Source organism: Chenopodium album, chromosome 4 (assembly GCF_948465745.1).
Source record: "Chenopodium album chromosome 4, dcCheAlbu1.1, whole genome shotgun sequence".
In the NCBI taxonomy this organism is placed as follows: domain Eukaryota; kingdom Viridiplantae; phylum Streptophyta; class Magnoliopsida; order Caryophyllales; family Amaranthaceae; genus Chenopodium; species Chenopodium album.
Window position 1 is genome coordinate 5,560,447 of NC_137837.1, and position 22,083 is coordinate 5,582,529.

General features: G+C 35.7%; 2 protein-coding genes across 3 annotated transcripts; one reads left to right on the forward strand and one right to left on the reverse strand.

Annotated features, from left to right (window-relative positions):
- Positions 1-2,224: 2,224 nt before the first annotated feature.
- LOC145628701 (cyclin-dependent kinase E-1-like) lies at positions 2,225-9,757 on the reverse strand. Of its 2 annotated transcripts, none has more exons than XM_081681077.1 (15): positions 9,331-9,757; positions 8,429-8,539; positions 8,183-8,286; positions 8,058-8,100; positions 7,854-7,952; positions 7,680-7,749; positions 7,375-7,469; positions 7,092-7,125; positions 6,928-7,012; positions 6,638-6,715; positions 6,336-6,383; positions 4,904-4,936; positions 4,682-4,790; positions 3,559-3,768; positions 2,225-2,879 (listed from the first exon to the last, which is right to left on the reverse strand). In XM_081681077.1, exons 1-15 carry the CDS (start codon positions 9,625-9,627, stop codon positions 2,814-2,816), a joined length of 1,482 nt encoding a protein of 493 aa, XP_081537203.1. In that variant the 5' UTR covers positions 9,628-9,757; the 3' UTR covers positions 2,225-2,813. The 2 variants fall into 2 exon arrangements, with proteins under 2 accessions (XP_081537203.1, XP_081537201.1); XM_081681075.1 differs by having other exon boundaries at positions 2,225-2,882.
- A 1,969-nt stretch (positions 9,758-11,726) lies between these two features.
- On the forward strand, positions 11,727-20,362 carry LOC145628702 (alternative NAD(P)H-ubiquinone oxidoreductase C1, chloroplastic/mitochondrial-like). The gene is made up of 12 exons (XM_081681078.1): positions 11,727-11,887; positions 13,303-13,496; positions 14,301-14,396; positions 15,624-15,690; positions 15,806-15,986; positions 16,529-16,622; positions 17,578-17,790; positions 17,991-18,386; positions 18,513-18,589; positions 19,505-19,608; positions 19,694-19,874; positions 19,981-20,362. The coding sequence occupies exons 1-11, from the start codon at positions 11,839-11,841 to the stop codon at positions 19,834-19,836; spliced, it is 1,614 nt and encodes a 537-aa protein (XP_081537204.1). The 5' UTR covers positions 11,727-11,838; the 3' UTR covers positions 19,837-19,874; positions 19,981-20,362.
- Positions 20,363-22,083: the final 1,721 nt, after the last annotated feature.

Consider the following 22,083-nt stretch of genomic DNA (forward strand, 5'->3'; position numbering starts at 1 on the left):
TTATATGCCTATTGATAAAAATACAGAAATAGGGCAAAGAGTCAATTACGAGGTTATAAATCTTATAATTATGCAAACATTGTAACTGTAATTCAGTATCACATTGTTGTAGCTCTGATTTTTGTATAAGCTAGAGTTCTTGAGAGAATATAAAAACTACTCTGTTTAAGGGCATGTTCTCATTGACTGAACTCAGCTGAACTGAATTGAAATGAAAATTTTATAAATGAAGGAAATTAGGAGCTGAGCTGAACTAAAATGAACTGAACTGAAGTTCAACGTATGAGAACAGGCCCTAAGTTTTGTCCTCTGATTTAACACGAATCTGTTTATAACTTATATTGTAAATAAAATAAAAATAAAAATAAAAACGACATCGTTTAGAAGCATGCTCATTGTTTCACATTGACGTTAAAATGATGAACTGAAAACAAAAGATGGATAATATATAGTGAAATGTTCATTCTTAAAAACTCAATTCAATGTCATCTTTATGGATTTTTTAGCAATGACGACAAAAAAGGAGTTAAATTGTTGATTATTACTCGTACTATTAAATCAATTAAGATAAATACACATCTAATATATACAAAGTACACAACACATAGTGTTACGTACTGAATGAGGTAATGAAAAAGATGATGTGCACAAGTACAGAATAATAAATAGAGTTTATATGGCATATACGAAGTATTCGTCAAAATATAATACGAGTTTATATGGTACTCCGTATATGGTACATTGGTACTACACTACAACGTTAGTTATGTAACGTAATTGATGCGGTGAGATATATGCAAGTAGATCATTTTCTTTGTCTTTCATTAATTTTCTTTGTCTTCATTAATCATCCTATGTATCTGCGCACATAATTTTTTTTGAAGAATGGTCTACTTTGTTCTGCTTCTATGTTAGCTTTTATATTTGTCTAAATATTACTCCGAAGGTTATATTCCAAAAATAATATCAGAGGTTTTTTTAGTGCGGCATGACACATGGTGCGGCACGGGTTACTTGTAGTTTAGGGTTACTTGTATTCTGGGGTTATTTGCATGGGTTACTTGTAGGGTGTTACTTGTATTATGAGGTTACTTATATGGGTTACTTGTATCGTGGGGTTACTTGTATTCTGAGAAACTCCTACAAGTAACACCAGACAAAAATCCCATACCAAACCAGTAATACTTGCCGTTCAAAAAAAAAAAACCAGTAATACTTTACAAGTAATCCCTGATCAAAACCAGTAACATCCATACAAGTAATCCTAGAATACAAGTAACACCTATAAGTAACCCCTGACAAAACCAGTAACACCATACAAGTAACCCCATAATACAAGTAACCCCTGACAAAACCAGTAACACCCTACAAGTAACCCCGACCAAAACCAGTAACCCCCATACAAGTAACCCCAAAATACAAGTAACACCTACAAGTAACCCCTGACAAAACCAGTAACACCCTACAAGTAACCTTGCCGCAGCATGTGGCCAGCCACATACAAAAATTTGTATAATAATATATTGAAACTTATTTTAGTTAAATTTAATAACAAGTATACAAATAAGGTGAGGAGACTATTTTCTTTCTTAACACAACTTTATTAAGCAACCAGACGAAGCCCGTGCAATGTACGGTTTGTTTGAATTTTGTAAAATATTTTTTTATATATATATTTATGTGCCAAAATTTGTTATATATTTAGATAAAATTACTGATATTAAAAGATAATATTTGCCCGGGTTGTTTATTGAAGATAAATTTTTAGTCTATATGTCAAATTTTTAAATATATTATTGATACAAAATTAGTTAGGAATTGATGTGCTTTTATGACGATTTGCTATTTTTTATTGAAAATTTTATAACAAAATTATAATTCAATTTGTACCTCTAAAATATTGGTATTTTACTACGCCAAGGGTCAATACCTCGTGACCTGACTAAAAGTTTAGCTTTATATATTAGTTATATGATATGATATACAAGTATAAGTATTAGATTAGATTGGGTTTCCTTTACTTGTCCAACATAAGATATTTATATGTACACAACATAGATATCTGTACAAACTCATACACTTTTCTTCATACTTGTATGAAGTCATCCAACAGAAGGTTTAACGCAGATTTGTTATTAGGATAGACCAACATAAATGCGCAGTATATTCCTCTTGAAGGTGATTGAGTTAACATTAATTAAAAAAAAATGATGAATATCATAGATGAGGATTAAATTACAATTTTGATAGTCATTTTTCTGTAAAAAAAAATAATTTTACACATATTTATAGGGGTGGAAAAGGGCATGTACAAAGTACATAAGAATAGCCAGTGCGCTGCTATACCATAGTGCTGGCACAGATCTGCAATGAGTTATACGATAGCAGGCAACTAATGTTACAACAGAACACCCTAAATTACGATCAACTGAATCCCCTGCATTTCACGGCTATTCTGCAAATGCAGTCGGGACTCCAGGGATGTGGCCAGCATCTCAACATGCCTCTATGAGTCCATGGCCCTCCAAGCAGACAAATCAGGGATACATCTTGCATTTCGAAGAAATCTGAGCAGTTCTGCTTCAGAAACATTAAGACAACACTTGCATCTCTTAAACAACACTGCTCAAGCTTCTCTCGGACTTGGATTTCACTAGTCCCAGGTTGATGTTGGTATTTTTTGGGCATACTACGGAGTATTTAGCAACGGGGAAGGACTGCAGGAGTCAAATGGCCATTAAATTTGTTAGAATGCTACGCTTGGGACTTCAGGTGAGCACGAACAATGTCTTCTATCCTAGTTATGACATCCCTCAAAACCTTCTTGATTTCTGCTGTGTAGGGTACCCAGGCAACATTCCAGGATCCTTTCTTCGCAGCTGCTTCAAAATGATAAAACATATCAGACCATATGCAACCAGCATCCTAGACTAGTTTAAGGAGTAATAGAGATTAGTCTAAAGAGTAAACTGTGAGATAGTGAGATAGTTCCAAAGAACGATTTAAGAGCTACAAATATAAATACAGGTATTAGCAGTAAAAAAAACAATCTATGATTTCACCAAGGGTCGAAGACATCAATATTTGATCCAAATTACAAATTATTGCTAATAAAAAGTCAATTCAACTATGCCCTGATTTTCACCTCCCAGAAAATTGAAATCTTCAGATTAAATAAACTGGGAAAGATCATTTCAGGGTTCAGTTATAGCCTTATACGGAGTGGGTGAGGAATTACGGAACCAAATTTGAATGGAGATAGAGAGACACAATCTTGGAGTAAAACCACAGAGCGAAATTTGACTCTTGAATAAAGGGGAATTTAGAGGGAACCGAGGATAATGGTGAGATGATCAAAATACTTGTTTTTTTTTCTTTTTTTTTTTTTCACAGAAAAAGGCTAATGGTAGAGGTAAAAGATAGTCCATAAGAAATGAATTTGACAATTTACAAGGTAATCGTTGCCAAAAGTGTCAATTATTAGATAGTTCCAGACAATTTTGTACAGAAAAGAAAATGCTGTTAAATTTTAACAAGATGGAATGTACAGAGCTGTACCTGCTGCTGTGGGTGACCTTGATTAGCCACACCTCGTTGCATAGGGATGCCTCCAGGGTTCATTGCACCACCCATTCCAGCCTGAGAAGAGATGTTATATGGTGCTATCCCTTGAGGCGGCACTCTTTGCATACCAACCATATTCATTTGTCGAGGTACATTTCTGTTAATATGAGAGCCTTGCATGTTACCAGCATTTGGAGGTGGAGCCTGAGAGAAAATATGAATTCAATACATGCAATTATAATCTGAAGTCCAACTACTAAAACACAAAACAAAATATTCTTGCAACTATTTATAATGTAGTTACCATTATATTTATCATGAGATGTTGGAATTCAGGCAAAGGGATGGAGGACATTCAAGATAAACGCATAGTTCTATGAAGTTATAATGTTAAATAGAACAGGTTTTTCATTTCAACAGGTTACTTGCCTCTAGATGTCAAGTTCAATAATCCTTGGAAATTGATAATCCTTCCAGTCTTAGGACTACTTTAAGTCTTTCAACGGGATGATTAATACTATGCATCTATTAATCAAACCTAAAGAACTGAACATTTTTCTAGCTCTGGTTTTGTGCACATTAGCAAAACCAGGTTGGTCCAATATTAACAAAAAACACATCTTACAAAGTAAATAGAAGATTCCTCTGAGATGATCAAGCTATTAGCTTTTCAACATTAATATGATCAGAAGCTGAACTTTCAACTCCTCCAGTGTTACATGTTATAATTACTAAATCTTGCATCTATAGTCTCTGCCTACTTCTCTTTCCACAGCATGGACTCATATAAATCATTCAAAAAATATTCCACAAAATAGTGAAGGAGCATGGGTTCCCTGTTTTCCTTCGGTTAAAAATTCTCTTATATCTCACCTTCCTTTACCCCAGAAGAAACATGTTCTTCTCAAGCACCACTCTCGAACCAGAAATACATGCTAATATAAATTTCAGATACACGTGTAAGAACCAACATGAAGGAAAGTGCGGGGGAGGGGGGGGGGGGGGGGTGGTGGTACAGCCCGAAGTGAATTATGTTAAATCACTTATGATACAAGATTTCTGCAATTGATAATCATTGTATGCTCACAAGTTCCAAGCAGCACATCGATATGCATACCTGCTGTGGAGGTTGAATGGTTGCTGTTCCTTCAAAATGAGTATTACTGTCCACTGGTCGAGCAGGATAATTAACAACTTTTTCTTCAGGCCGGGAAGGAATAAATGCACTGAAAAACATTATCATGGTTAAAATAAAAGTAAACTGTTTTGCAATTGACAAATGATCAGTCCCACAACAGCATCCAACTTGAGTCCAGCACAAGGGAGAAGAGTAACTTACTTGCGACCTGGCAAAGGCTCCATCTTGAAGTACCTGATTTTAAAATATGGGGAAAAACACAAAAAATATTAATAACCCAAAGACTCCTTAAAGACCTGAAGCTACTCAATCTGGGGCAAGTGAAACTTGAAAAATGGAACTTTCATGCTGACACGGAAAGGAAAAAGTAATATATGATGAGTCAAGAAGAGACATTAATATTTCCAAAACATCAAAAGTGTGCAAGTCAATCATAATCTTCCTGAAATACTTCCTCGTTTTAAAATAGATTAAACCTTTAAAATTTTCACTTTCCAATGCAAATTTTCAATTGTTACGATCCTTAATCATCAATAAGTAAAAAATAAAAAAATTGATCTTATAATTAAGACGAATCTAACAAATCACATGTTTTCCAGCCAAGCTGCACATTCACTTAAAACTTCAGTTACAAAAAGCCAAAAAATAAGACTTTTAAGAAATCACAAACCCAAATGGTCCAATAGAACCCCCCCCCCCCCCCCCCCGCCCCTGCCCACAGATACAACCCGAAATTATGCAAATATGTGATACAAATCACACACTCTCTGTCGTCAGATAATTGTCATGTATAGTTGTATACTACTAGTATTTTGGTCAGTCCCGATTGCCCTTGTTACCTTCAATGAAAAATTAATCCCACCTAATTCACTAAACCCTCAAAGAAAGACTTTATTCTTACTTTTCCAATATCTAACAAAAACCTACACTACCTACTATACGGTTAATATGCGCGCCAAAACCCAAGATGGCAATATTTTGAGGACGGAACAAGTAATTTCAACTACTCTTTTCTGGGAGTAATAAAAGAAATAAGGAAAGTAGTTCATTGACTATAATTATTATTCAGACTGTGGAACCAAGCTAGAGATTAGTGCACGTGAGCATGGTGCCATGGATATGACCCGAGGGGGGGGGGGGGGGGGCGGCAGAGAAAAAGGAGAGGTGCAAACATGGGCTCCCAAGGATCCTGGTTTCCATTATGCTGCACGATGTGTCATAGAAGGATTGGGAAGGACGAAAGGGGAGAGGCACATGAGTAGGAAATTTAGTCTTTTGCTAGTTCTGGTAGATAAGTAGGTCAGCTAAGGGGTAAATCTAACAACAGAAATACAAACTACAGTGGTAGGAGACTAGGAGTATAAATTCATCAAAGAAAAAGGGAGCTGAATAATTGAATATGACTGTGGCCACAAGTAATTTTACATAGCACACCTCACGAAACATAATTTTGAAAACCTAACACTATGTAATTCTCCATTCAATATAAATTTAGCCCAGCAAGAGCAATGATTCTTTAAAGCATCCATAAGCTAATAACTAATAACCACCTAATGGTGTGAGTATGTTCAAGTCATGATGCAAATAAAAGGGGGAAAAATAAAGAGTAATCTGAAAAGAATGATAGTCTTACTCATGTTCAAGTGCTTGTGCAGCTGTTAGTCGCTTGCGAGGATCGTATCTGCATAAAGTTCAAAGGAATAAAATATCACAAAAGTAAACAGGAGATATATTTGAACATAACATGAAAATAAAATGAAAAATCTTCCAGGAGAAAATCACAGAAACAAGAATCATGAAGTGTTCTACAAAGGTCAATAAGTTTATACAACTAAAAAAAATTAACAAATCAAAAAATTGATGTATACTATAAACACTGATACACACAAACACACAGGTAACGCTACAGTCAAAACATTGCAGTAGCACACTTACTCAAGCATTTTGGACAGCAGGTCATAAGCAGGACTTTTGGGAGAAAGATGGACAACACTGTAAAGCCCAGGATTGTCGCTGCAGTAAACGATGAGTAAAAGGGTAAAAACTTGATGGATTAGTAAATATGTAGTAGTAAACAGGAATATAAAATAAAAATATGATCCTCGTAAACAACATGGCTACGCAATATATTAATAAAAAATGTTGGCCAGTGTCACTTGCCACTAAAGACTGAAACCAATCACAAACAACCAAGGAGGGAAAGAAAGAAGTGCAGGTCCACTCACTATTTATGCCCTTGAATATGCTGCGTATCTTGTTGCCAATGTGGAAGATTCGCAAGTATAGGCCACTTTTCTGGTGTGGGATGACCTGAAGTAGAAGGAAATGACTTAATAAAGAGCACTCGGTCCTCAGAAAGAAAATTAGCAGCCAATTCTAGCTAGCTTACCTAAGACTTTGAATATTTTGTCAAGTTGATCCAGCTGTAACAGAAGGCATCCATGTTAGAAAGCAACATTAATAAATTAGACCAAGATCAAAGCTCAGGATATATTCCTCTGATTCATATTAGAGGCAATTTCAAAATAAATTGCAACATAACTTTTTTTGGTAATTGCTCCTCTCTCTTTCTCTCTCTCTCTCTCTCCTCATAACGTTTTTAAATAATTGCAGCATAACAGAGTAATATTTTATAATTCCAGCAAGAAATCACAGATAAACCTTTAAAATACCTGAAAATGATTTGGTGTGCCTTTGACTTCCGCACCTTGAAACAGTGGCTTTAAAGTCAGAAGCTCAGCAAATATGCATCCAACAGCCCACATATCTATTTTTATTTTTGAAAGAAAAAGAAAAAAAAAATCAAGGGTCAGCTCCAACAGGAAAATAATATTTAGGATAATATTTATGTCAAACGAGAATCTAAGGCATTGCGTGATGCCAAAAGGTTGTGGGTAAAGGAATTTATCTACAGCACACTTAATTAAAAAAAAAAAAAAAGGGGGGGGGGGGGGGGGGGGTTGGATTAAAGGAATACCAACAGCACTAGTGTAGTGTTTTGCCCCAAGCAGCAGCTCAGGAGCTCGATACCAAATTGTCACCACAACCTGCACAAAGGCTTCAAAATGTGAACTAATTCGACAGATAACCTGCTTAAAGTGAATCAATCACAGTCCATATATTGCAGGTAAAAAAAAAAACTAATTAATACCCCGTTGTCAGCCAATGCCTTTAATGGAGCCTGGTATACTCTTGCTAATCCAAAATCAGCAATTTTAACAACTCCCTGTTCTTCTCCTTCGCCCATAACCTTCAAACATATATTCCAAAACAGACATATATATAAGCAAATGAAAGTGCAGACTTCAATAATTTAGAGACATCAACACAGGACGACATAATGCACAAGCCATACCAAAATGTTCGACGGTTTAAGATCTCGATGGATGATCCAATTACTGTAGCAAAGGAGACAACAAATTTGAGTATTTGGAGTAAACATAACATTTGCATATTATAGTGCCTTGCTAATGACCATACCTATGTAGATAATTAAGGCCATTCAGCAGCTGCCAGAGCAAAGACTTAACTGTGTACTGATTGATTGGTTGATTTACCTTATCTCTATGATATCTAATGATCTCCTGCAGGACCCAAAATGCAGAGAAAGTAGCAGGATTGTTAAGATAAGTTATCCTCCTCTTAGACAGCAGTAGAAATTACAAATACTTTATAATAAAATTGTATCATTATTTTCATTTAATACTAGAGGGGCAGGGTACTCACATATAAATCATGCTCCGCATAATCAAAGGCCAGGTACAAAGACATGTCTGCAGGATTGATGTGTACATTCACAAGCTTAACCACATTTTCATGGGATATTTCTCGTAGCAACTGCATTTCAAAGAAAGCAGATATAAACAAGATGATAGTAATACCCATAACCCTTATAACACCAACAACATCATCATCACCACAATGCTTCTAACGAAGATTTCGCTCTATGCAGTAATAACTAACAATGGTCGAACGTATGCAGTAATCTCCTAGATTTCACAAAAAGAAAGTATATATCTAGCCCTTGGAATGTCCATATGTTATACAAGTAATTAACTTGATAAGAATACCTCCGGTAATCAAAGAATGAACTAATCGACACACTCTTCCAATATCAAAAATAGAACACCAACACTACACCATTTAAACAAGTATGCATATTGAAAGTATCCTAGAGTTTTATCGTGAACAATCTCCAATAAATCCTCTTATTTTCAAAATTAATAGAAATACCTATAAAGAGAGAATCATCATGCTCCATTGATGAAAGCTGAAAGCTTTAAATTTCCTAGCCCATAATTTGATAAATTTCACACATTCCCAGTAAACCCCACAAGCTAACACTTCCCCTTTCAATTCAAAATTCAAAAGTTACACCTTTTCACAAGTGAATTACAAAATTCCCAATTCAACAACAACAAAAAAAAAAAAAAAAAAAAAAAAAAAAAACCCTAATTCCAATCAACCATAAAACACCCAGAAAAAAGAAAGAAAAAAATCCAACCTTTATTGATCAATCAAATAATAAACAAAACACCCAAAACTTCAATTACAATTACAATATTGAACAACAATGAAAACCCCAAAAAATATTGAACAAAAATAAAAAAGAAAGAGGAGAGAGAAACCATGATTTCGCGAATTGCAGTAGGGGAGATGCCATCACCATCTTTAGATTGCTTAAACTTCTTAATAGCAATAGATTTACCACGATGAGGAGAAGGGGGTTTAACACGGGCTAAGAACACCAAACCATAAGTTCCTTCCCCAATTTTACCGATCAAATCGTACTGTTGCAGCCATTCTGGTTTGTTGCTGCTGTTATTGGAGTGTTGTTGATGTTGTTGCTGTTGTTGTTGATGGTGATGATGTTGTTGTTGTTGGAGATGATGGTTGCCCAACATCCCTCCACCTCTGTTGCTCATTGTTGCTGTTGTTTTGATTCTTCTCCCATGTCTCTCAATTGACTCTATTTTTTCTTGTTTGATTTGGAAGTCCACGGTATTATTACGGCGGTGGTGATATTAAATCTTTGGTACTAATTGGAGTTTCGTTCGTTAATGGACAATTGGACAAGGTAACCCAAGGTTATATAATTTTGAATTTGGGATCGAGTTATGGTCTTATGGACATATGGACGGAAGATATGGGCAAGGTCGATATGGTTAAAATATTACTCCGTAGTATATTACTCATAAATATTACTTCGTAGTATATTACTCATACAATTACTTATTAAAAAGGTGTTCGATCCTCCGCAATAATAATTGGAAGGGAACTGAAACGTAACCACTAGAACTGATCCTCGAATCCGGATTAGCCTAAAGGGTGAAGCGGGTAGGACACAAAAAAAAAAAAAAAAAAACTTATTAAAAAGGCTAATTACTATAAAGTACTACTTTGGCTTTTGTTACCTATCGAAAATTTTACTATGTACTATAAACACCGCGCTTCACATTTACTATCTTTTTTTTTTTTTTTTAAATAAAATAAAAAAAAAAAACTTTACTACCACCCAAATCACACTTTGTTAAACTTAGCTACCACTTAACGGAATATTCCGTAAGTTTATTTAAAAAAATTAATTAAAAAAATCCAGCCCCTCACGTCAGACGCCTCTCCCCTCCCCCCCCCCCCCCCGACGGCCAACGCCGGCGACCCCACCCCCTCCTTTTTTCCCCACCAATGCTACATCCCACCCCCTCCCTTTTCCCCTTCTTTTGCCTCGACCTCGACCCCCACCATAAACCGAAAACTAGCCACCCTCTTTCCATACCTCCACCGGAATCGACCCCCCTCCCCTTCCCCCACCCAAAAAACGACACCCCTAACCCTAAACCACTAGCCCAAACCACCGTAAACGAGTTTCGCTTATGGGGGTTTTGGGTTAGGGGTGGCCGAAAAGGGTAGGGGAAGGGGAGGGGGTCGATTGCGGTGGAGGGAATGGGGAGGGGCCGATTTCAATGAAGGTAATGGGAGGGGTAGTTTCCGGTTCGGGTGGGGGTTGTGGTTGGGGTAGGAAGAAGGGGAAAAGGGAGAGAGGTTGGCTGCGTATGTGGGAGAAAGGGAGGGGATGTGGTTGTCAGCGCCAAGCTGTGGGCGCCGACAGGAGGGAAGGGGAGGGGTGGCAGTAGGGTAGCTGGAAGGTGGTCGTCGGTGGTTGGGCCCTAGTACAGAAATGCTAATGGAATAAGGCATTAAGTAGTTAATTTTAACAAAGGGTGAATTGGGTGGTAGTAAAGTTAAAAAAAAAAAAAAAAAAAAACCGATAGTAAATGTGAAACACGGTGTTTTTAGTGGTAGCAAATGTCAAAATTTTCTTTATTTTACTGCCACCCAAAATATAAAAATATAGATTTTGCTACTTCAAGTAGGGTTTTGTTAATGGCTAGTTATTAAAATTTTTCCTCGATTTGCGCTATAAAAATATTCCGTCAAGATTTTAGTGCTCATTTTGGTTCTTAAAGAGTTAAAGAACCAAATTGAGCTCGATATTAGAAAGGAAAAAAAAAAAAGTAAGTGTCTCGTTTTGCAAATAAAAAAATACATGATGTGCAAATTATTGATAAAATTTGTTTCTTTCCCACCTATAGGGTCGTGTAGGCCGGCTTTACCAATAGGTACGTAAGTCACTAACCTATTGGTTAGGAAACTATGTGAACCAAAGGCCTTTCTTCGGGTAAGATTTAAAAGGTCATTAAAACACCCAATTAAGCTCAGAATTGATTAAAAAAAAAATAATAACGTAAATGTCTTGTTTTGCAAACTAAGGGCCTGTTCTAATAGACTGAAATGAGCTGAACTGAACTGAACTGAAATAAATATTTTATAAGAGAAGGAAATTAAAAGCTGAACTGAACTGAACTAAACTTAACTTAGTTGAAATGAAAATAAACGTATAAGAACAGACCCTAAGAGACTAGTCGGTACTTCACTCCTCCCGTGGAGGTTTAAAGACCCTAAAAGTGCAATTAGCACATGAAATTAGAGCAAGTAGCCCGTTAACGTGGAAGCCAGTGAGCCAGGAAACACCCAAACCTCACTCTATTCAACCAATTCAACCATCTTTCACTTTCTCTCTTTCTTTCGAATAGATAAGCAAACATTCGAGTACGAGATACTGATAATCCTCCTCAATGTCGCAGCTCGCTTTGTCCTCCACATCAACGCTTCCCCATTTTAACCGTAAGTTTCCCTCATCCATATTTCTTGCTGTTTCTCCATTTTCAGCACTCCATTTTACTTTAATTTTGCTAATTATTAGGCCTTTAAACCCCATAATTAAGAATTTGTTGTATAATCGTTTCAACCTATTACATGTTTTTTTTAGGATTTTTTTTATAAGTGGGGTTTGTGTATATTGATTTAATTGGGAATTTTGGACGGTCTACTTGGACACCCTTTTAGCATATTTTCCGATTTAATTGTAGTTTCCAATATTGTATTGGCAAATGAAGTATTATTGGAAGATGGATCAGGTGAATATGGAAATTACATATTAAATGTTGTTGTAGAAGAATTATTGAGTATTTCTTTTGTGGGATTTTGAAATTTGAATTTGTGGTGTTACATGCAATATTGTTATCTTAATGAATCAAATTGTCATTTATGTGGGCAATTTGGAGTGATTGTCCATGTATAATTAGTGGGGGGCGCGTTTCACTGATTTTGATCGGATTGCATTAATCTATATGATATATGCTGCATGGAAAACTTTTGTATACACCCGGTTTTCAGTAATTTACTGTACATCGGGTACACTTTTGTCAGATTTAGTGTCACTTTTGTCAAATTTATCAATGAAGCATAAATAACTTTTATATATGTCAGAGTAACTTTTGTGCGTTTTAGTGTAACTTTTGCGCATTTTATCGTCACTTTATAACGGATGTTCAGTAATTTACTATTACTGAACATCCGTTTTATTTAAAAGTTTGTCATGCGGCATTGCTGGCTTGCTGCCTTGGTTATTGCTGAAGGGTGTGAAGGAAGTATGTTGAGGTTGTTGCCGGATGTAGTAGGCTATTGTTGGTGTTAGAAAGAGAATTGAATTCACAATGCAATAAGAGTTAAAGTGTAAAGAGAGGAGATGGGACGGGCGAGATTGTGATATTGATGCCGAAATGAATTCACAAGCTTTGGTGCTTATCTTACAAGATTTAAGTTTTAGGATACCTGTTTGATTGATTAGGATGAAGATTAGTTGTTTATTGTTCATATTTGCTATCAACACATTTCCGTCTTCATGGATATGATGTCTTTCGGGGTTTTGTTTATTTATACTCTCTAGTACTTGTACTCTTGGCTTTTTTATATGTTGCCTAACAGAGGGGTGGTATGATCATGGGGAGAGAACCTGGATAAAAAGTTCAGTACCAATGTTGTGCTGCTCTTCAGAACGAGCTGAAGTTAGATTGTTTTGTTAATTGGTTGATACCATGCTGTCAAATTTTTGGTTTTGAGAGATCTGAAAAGGACCTTGGAGGTTTGACCTTAGTGCACAATTATGCATGTTTACTTTATATTCCTATTCTTTGGACATATTTTGTCCATTTCATTTATTTTCCTTCTGTTAAATTTTTGTTTGTTTACTATTACAGGAACTGTAAAGAGACTAAATAAAGTATTTCCCATATTTACGGGGCGATATGCAATCAAATCTTCACTATATGGGAAGTTTCAAAGGAAAGGATTCTCTACTGTCGCTTCAGCTAATACAGGGATTAATGGGGGTGTTGCTGAAGTATCCGAAAGGGAGCAAGATATAAAGCATTATATATGGCCAGACAAGAAGGTTTCAATTTATTTAATCCATGCAATGAACATCTATTTTATCAAGAGTCACATCTTATTGTGCCTGACTTATTGTCGTCCATGTTGATATTGCTTTCAGTGATTTGGATTTGGGGATTTGGTAGATTGAAACAGTTAGCGGTCATTACAACTGAAGTTTGCCTAAGTGGCCTGACATTATGTAAAAATGTTATTTATTGCTTTAATAATCATGATTGAGCCTTTTGTTGCATGAAGGGCCAATAATTGGTTTCATTACCATGACCTTTCACAGAGTATATGGTTGAAGACCCTGCTTGGTTGGTCTGCCTTGAAAATAATGATGTCATGTTTGATGCATAATGGTTTACCATTGCTTAATTAGTAGTTCTCACTTCTCAGTACTTATTGACAGGCATTAACTTCTTGAAAATGTTACTCCATTGGCAGTGTTAGAATATAGATCTTTTATCATTCTTAGCATTGTAACTGGATTAATAAATAGGAGCCACCTGTTGTTGATGTTTATGAAAACACGCGTTAACCTGAAGCGCTTCCCTATGCTTCGCGTGGTCCATATGCTTTGTAGATCATCTGTTTCAGGTTTTTTAGATGTTTTATTCATTCTTAATCTCTTCTGTCATTAATTTATCTATTGACGTATCTAGCAAGTGCTAGCTGCTTGTGTTGTTTTTCGTATCTGGTATGTTTAGTTTGTGTGTTGTGTGAGTGCACCTTAGGATTCATTTCTTTCTGTATATAGCATTTCAAATTTAGTAGAAATCGTGTGTGATCCCCTCTTTCCTTTTTTCTTTGGTTTGAACAGAGGCCTAGGGTATGCATAGTAGGCGGTGGATTTGGGGGCTTATATACAGCTTTAAGACTGGAGTCTCTTATTTGGCCTGATGGCAAGAAACCTCAAGTAAGTTATCCTTGGTTTCATCTTGCATTAATATTCTTTTCTGGCTGGTTATTGACCTTATTGTAGGAATGTTAAATTGCTGCAGCCTGCACACAACTAGTTTTGAACAGACTATTTTTGTTCCATAACTTTGTCATGTTTCCTATGATTGAGATATGTTTCGAACTGACTATGTGAAATATTTGTCATCACCATTGGTGTGAAGTTGGATATTGGTTATATCACAATGTTAACCGAAGATATATTCCCTTTGTCATGTATTTAAGCTACTACTTTTGCACAAAGATTAGGTAGTGTGACAAGGTAGAGGGGAAAAGGTGGTGGGTAGATGGGTGTGGACCCTCACTTTAGAGAAAAGGTAGAGATTACTGAAAATAGATGTAACTCACCTTAAAAAACATTAGCTTGATTTGGGATCCAGAGAGTATATTTTTCTGTGAAGTAAGGTGCTTTATTTTTCAATATTCATTACCATAGGGGTGTAATTTGTTTTTTTTTTTTGTTTTTCCTTAGACAGTAATGGATCTGAAGCCACTGAGTCCAGTCCTTTTAATTTGCAATTTATTGATGGAAAAGGGTGGGGAAATTTGATTGTTAAACTTGCTATAATTTGTAAGTGAAATGTTGAAGGTGGCCATCACTAAATTATGATGGTCTGAGCTGTGAATGGAGCAATTCTTATTTATGTAATAGACCAAGCCAACAGTCCTGTTTCTACACCTAACCCGCCAATTAAGTTGTACTATCAGAGGAAGGGGAAAGCAGTCAACACTCTAGCATTTCCACCACATGAGGACAACTGGACAAGGGTAGTTAAGGTCTGCAACTTCAGAAGGGGAGGGGAGCAACACCAACAACACCTACTAGTGGAGCAGCATGACAGTAGAGCATGAAGTAACAGTAGAATAAGACAAAGATAATTAAAGAGCAATGTAGCCTAATCTTGTATATATAAGAATGTTTGTCTTAGAAGAGAGGGTATGAGATTGGACATTTGTAAAAGAGAGTAGAATCCTGATGTTACTTTTGGAGAGTGGTAGGTTGAAGCTACCGTTATCTTTCAATCAATCAATCATCAACCTTTCGATTTTATTTCTTTGCTTGTGTGTTTCTTTTTGCTTGTGTTCTTGTCTCTGTTTAGTCAGTGAGGTAGTGAGTTCCTCACAATTTATCCCTAATATCACCTATGCTACTCTAATACTGTTCGATTCTTTCATGTGGGACCAGGTAACTCTCATTGATCAGTCTGATCGTTTTGTTTTCAAGCCAATGCTTTATGAACTTTTATCTGGAGGTTTGTTTTACTTCTTGAGAACTTATCTTGTGAACGTTTTTCCTTAGTATTCATCTTTACACTATCAACTCCTTGTTAGTTTATATTGTAAACCTTTAAAGGGATTTAATTGCAGAAGTGGATGAATGGGAAATTGCTCCCCGATTTTCAGAATTACTGGCAAACACTGAGGTTCAATTTATACAGGACAGAGTGAAACTCCTCCATACCAATGATATGCCCACAAGCGGTGGTCAAAGGAACCCTTGTGCTGGAAGTGTGCAACTTGAAAGTGATCTTCTTATAGAATATGACTGGTATTAGTTTTGTCTTTGGTAATCTCTTCAGTCTTCAGTGTGTTCTGCATTTGTATCTTGCATACTTGCTTTTGGTATCTAGTACTGCAGTAAGAGACTCATTTTATGTATGGTACATCTATGGGGTTTTCTCTATGCCATTGAGCTATGTGGATCTGCACTTGATCTGTTATAACTTAAATTATCTTGTTTCATGATATTATGTTTCACTTTTAAAATCAATTGTTAATTTGTTACCAATTATTGTCTTTTCCATATGTGTCTAACATCAAGGAGGTGCTATTTTTCTTGGCAATATTTCTTGTAAAATATGGCTGTAGGCACGTAAATTTTATATAAGTGCCACATTGGATATTATACGGGTCAAAGTCAAAGTATTGACTCGTGTTTATTTGACTTTAATTAGAATTAATTATTTTGGGCCAAATTTAAAATTTGTGTTTACAATGGCATAATGCTGTTAAGCTGTCATTGTATGTGGTTGCTTAAATCTATTTGCTACTGCTCAGGCTGATTACTTGTTTGTTTGCTTGGACAGCCAGGTTGGTTCTTGCTTTGGGGGCTGAACCAAAGCTTGACATGGTACCAGGGGCTGTAGAATATGCTCTGCCATTTTCCACTTTTGAGGATGCATGTGTAAGTATTTGAGGTATTAAATTATTTGTTTTATTTGTTGGGTATTTGTACTTACCTTGATGCTTGCGTGGGACATTACACATTATATATTTGACTCCGTGAGTTATGTGACTACTTACAGTGTATTGGGTTGACGGTAAGAAAAGCAAACCACGAAATTCCAGCAAACCACGGTATTGACACTTTAATTCTAGTTGAAATTTACAATGGAGCCGAAAATAATTATAAATAGCTCTGTGGATCCTCTTGTTACATCAGAAGCTGTAATTGAATAAGAAACTGCTCATCATTGGAATGATGGAATCTAGAGCAGCATGATGATGGTGGTAAGATGGTGGTAATTCATGTAGAGTAAAGCCTTAAATTCTGAAGTATAAAAGTAATAAATGAATTGAAACAACTGTTGTGATGAGATATGGTGCAGACTGCAGAGAATTCTGCCTGCATTCTAAAATAAAGTATACGTATAGCAACTTTACCTCTCTGTTTGAAAATTGTAAGGGAACTGTGCTATGTAGCAGAAATTCTTAAAGAGGTGATTTTTTTTCCCCCTTTAACAATTTATGGACTATGGAGTAGCTTTTCCCTCCTATTTTATTTGTCGTAGAGCTTACATAGAGCAAGTCTTTACAACTTAAATTATCAACTTAGATTTAAAGTACATACTTGCTGGAGAGAATGCAATAGTGAACGTGAGATTCAATCGTGTTATCATTGGGTTGGTTTTTGGTGTGAGGATGAAAACAAAGTTTGTCCTTCTCAGCCAAAGAGTTGAGGCAGTCAATTTATGGCCCAACCGCCTGAGATAGTATAAAACTGTAGGATAAACAACTTAGCTATTCTTTGTACCCTTGTATATTATTTGGCATGTATAGCTGTTTACCATTTGGTCTTTTAAGATATATTTACTATCTGACCTGATGATATTTGATGTTGATCATCATTCATTTTACAGAAAGTTAACGATAAATTAAAAGCATTGGAGCGAAAGTATTTTGGCGAGGGATCCCCAATCCGGGTGGTAGTTGTTGGGTGTGGTTACTCTGGAGTGGAATTAGCTGCAACAGTATCCGAAAGACTGAAGGATAAAGGAATTGTGCAAGCAATTAATGTAAATAACACAATCTGTCCATCTGCCTCACCTGGTAACCGGGAAGCTGCCTTAAAAGTAATCTGTCTATCATAAACTTCATGTTTTTATGCTTTATCAGTTTACTGCTATACAATCTATTCCTCCTCCCCTCCCCTTTTATTGCTTGTGTTGAAGTGAGGTGTTCAGATGCTATTTTATATTATTTTGTCGGCTTTCTATGTTAGATAGAATACTTCCTGTTATGCAAATCCTGATTTATTTTGTGACATCTATAGGTGCTCTCGGACAGAAATGTTCAGCTCTTTTTAGGGTATTTTGTTAATGCTGTAAAAAGAGCTGCTGATGTTGAGGTACTGAACCAGTTGACTGACGAGGGAAACTATGGCATGCAGCAAGATTCTAAAGAACTTGTTGTGGAAATTCAACCTGCTGAAAGGGGCCTGCAAGGGCAAAACCTGGAAGCAGATTTAGTTCTGTGGACTGTTGGCAATAAGCCTCGCCTTCCTCAGTTGGAGCCCTCTGATAAGCCCCACATGCTTCCTCTTAATGGCATAGGACAAGCAGAAACTGATGAAACTCTTCGAGTAAAGGGTAATCCACGTATATTCGCATTAGGTGACTCCTCTGCTTTGAGAGACTCCAGTGGAAAGCCTCTTCCTCCTACTGCACAGGTGTAATAGCCTGTGATATATATTTTTTTTTCCAATAAACTTTTGCTGCATCAGTATCTGTTTTGGCCACAATAATTTTTCTTCCATCTTTAATAGTGGCATTTTCCTTGCTGTCATATCTTTCAGGTAGCTTTCCAGCAAGCAGATTTTACAGGCTGGAATATATGGGCTGCAATCAATGATCGTCCTCTTCTACCTTTCAGGTCAGATCTTCAATTCTTTTTTGTTTATTGTATGCTTGAGTAATTTGGATTGGCCATCAGAACCAGGCCTCAGCTTATTCAAAGGACATTTCCTGCCAAAATATGTTACTTCCTTGTTCCCAACATTTAATTCCCATTTGCCTTTTGCACAAGTTTTTAGGAAGGTGAATAGAGTAGTAAGTTAGTGGGGTTGGTTAATTAAATGTGAATAAAAAAGGAAGATGTTGGGGTTTGGTTGATTAAAAGTGAATAAATCAATAAATAGATAAAGGTATTCAGGAACAGAGGAGTCGTCTCCTTTAATATAACTAATTGTAACTGTTAGTTGCCAAATTGAATGGTGCGGCTGAAAAGAGATGAAGTACTTGTCACCTCTATAATTTAGTTCCCTTGCTATTAATACTCTGATACTACATACTTGAGGTGAAACAAAAAGCCCGAGTAAGGAGTTACATTTCCATTACGTACATTTCATAGGAGGTTTAAATTTTATGCTTTCAATCGTGATGCTGAGCTGCCACTTGCACGTCATCTTTACAATTTAATTAGACTTTATATACTCATTTTAAGGCTCTTGTAATTTCTGTTCAGTACTCTCAGGAATTTTCTGCTATGATGGCTGAAGATTTAGCTTAATCTTCTGATGTTTAAATATATTTTGGCAACTTAAATTTAGGCTTATTGTAGTTGAAATCACATCCTTCAGGTTCATTTTAATGCTCACAGGCTCATTTAAGGCAATTTTCTCTGGCCATAGACCCATTAGTAGGAAGATATTTTTCATCCAGGTCTACCTATTTGTTCCCCTCCCCCCAAATAATGAACTAGCCCTATATGCTTTTTTACTGTATTGTGCATAGTGCGAACAATAATGATAAAGTGAATCATGCTGACTTGTACTCTTTGGTGTTGCAGGTTTCAGAACTTGGGAGAGATGATGACTCTAGGGAGATATGATGCTGCTGTTACTCCTAGTTTCATTGATGGATTAACCTTGGAAGGACCTGTTGGCCATGCAGGTAAAATTCTACTTCTTCAGCCCTTTCAAAATACCTATCCTCTTCTATTTATTCAAACCATAATTCTTTTGTTATCTTGCTGCAGCGAGGAAACTGGCGTACCTCATCAGGTTACCAACTGATCAGCACAAGATTAAAGTTGGATTAAGCTGGTTCACGAAGGAGGCTATTGATTCTGTGGCAACTCTGCAAACTACCTTAACCAAAGTCCTTTCAGGCTCATCATAGTATTTTGCAAGTTTTGTATTATGAAAAGTTTTCTACAGGTGAGATAACTAGTCATATTTTAACATGTACAGGAGTAACCTATGTATTGCACTTGCTGCAATTTACTATGTTTCATTTTCTTACAAACAATAATGTCCCTTGTAGAGTGCGAGATTACTCATAAAAGCTTACAAGCATTTCTGCTCTCCAGTCTATTTCCACAATCCGTGTTTGGTGAATCTCGAGTCCAGAATGAGAGAATAAAGGTAAGTTGGAAATAGAGTCGAGTGTTGCTTTTGTTTAAACTAAGATTGTATCCTTAATACTCTTTGCAAATTACTCTGTATATGCTGTATGAATGCCATCATCAATTCAGTAAAAATGAATTTACCTTGAGGATTTGAATAAACACAATATCCTTGACATTAAAAGTTGTAGAGACGCCTTGTAGGCTCATTATATACATTATTGTAACTGTCACTCGCGTTAGATTTACATAAATTTTAAAAAGGTAATATTACTTCAATATGATCGTTTTCGAATAGAATTTTTTAATTCTTTTTTAAATTGATAGGAAAATATATGATACTCTGTCATACTGTATGTACTTTTGACTGCAAAACCCGTTCCACAACTTTGGTTAAATTTTAGTATAGTTTGTACTCGGGCGGTAGCAGTAGGGAGTTATTCAGATTTCAATATAATGATATTCCAAAAGATTAATGTTCTTCTGAAGGAACCTTTGATTATAATCAGAATTCACAGTGTTACTAGAAGATTCTTAATTTTATATTTTGATAGATAACAGTATTCTGATGTTTTTAATAATACTGTATATTTTAAGGGATAAAAATTCTGGTTTTGTACTTAAATTGAACAATCATACGTTTTTTATGTTGAAATCTGGCTTATTATTTTGTACACACATGTAATATCAGAGTTAGATATTGAATCAAATACCAATTACCAAACTTAAAAATTTATCTTAAATTATAGCAAAATAATATCAATTGTCTTTAGTTCTTTTTTTTTTTTTTTTAAAAAAAAAAAATATTTCAATCTAAATTTCTTAATAATACTGTATATTTTAAGGGATATAATTTCTGGTTTTGTACTTAACTGAACTATCAATCTATCATACGTTTTCAATATTAAATCTGGCTTATTTGTTTTTAAACACATGTAATACCAGAGTTAGATAATGAATCAAAGACCAATTACCATACTTTAAAATTTATCTTAAATTGTAGCATTATACTACGTACTATCAATATCTAGAGTCCCAATTTTATACAAACACTTCTTAAAAATCTATAAATACCCCTTTGCCTCAGGCTCCAAAATACACAAATCAACCCTCGAACCCTTTTGTTTTATATTATCGAGTAAACAAAACAAACACCCTACAAAAACAATGAAGACGATTATATTCATCGGTTTACTAGCTCTTTTCGTAGGAGGAACCTTTGCCCAAGAAGTGCAACCAGAGGTGTTCTTACACCCGCACAAGCCGCGTCTACTCCCACATCCACACCCTCTCCCACACCTTAAGCCACCTCACCATCGCCCCATGTTCCCTGTATGGAAGGGGGCATTGCCACCATTGCCTCCATTGCCTGCTGGCATCGATTGCAAGAATGAAGTAGGAAATTATCTTATTAATCATCCTCAAGGTTCATTGAGTAATGAATGTTGTTCGTTACTCAAAAACGACCCAAGTCCCCTAATCAAGAGCATCTACAACCAAGCATGTTCCGGTGGTGCCGCACCCACTCCTAGTGCCTAAGAAATAGTTTTAGTACTGTTGTTACGGTAGTTTTATTAAGAGTAGTATTTTTTTATTATACGTCATTAGGAACTTTAGAATGAAATAAATGTGGTAATCACATATTTAAATATGTACTGGTTAGCAGTATAGTTTATTTTTAATATCGTCATTATCAATAAAATTTATTTATCGCTATTTATTCTTGTTGTTATTTTGCGTATACCAATTGCAATTTTTTTGTTTTTCCCTTGTGATTTGATCTTTTACGCGATATATTTTTGTTATAACTTATTTGTTGGTGTCTGTTTATAGAACATATACTAGTAACTGAATATATAGTATTCAGACCAATAGATTAATCCAGTTAAATACACCAAAAAAAAAAAACAAAAAAAAAAAAAAAACAGAAATTTAATTGTTTGACACAAACAAGTCTACAAATCCAAAATAGGGGTATCCGTACGGTTTTCAGTTTTGGATTTAGGTCAAATCCAATCCAA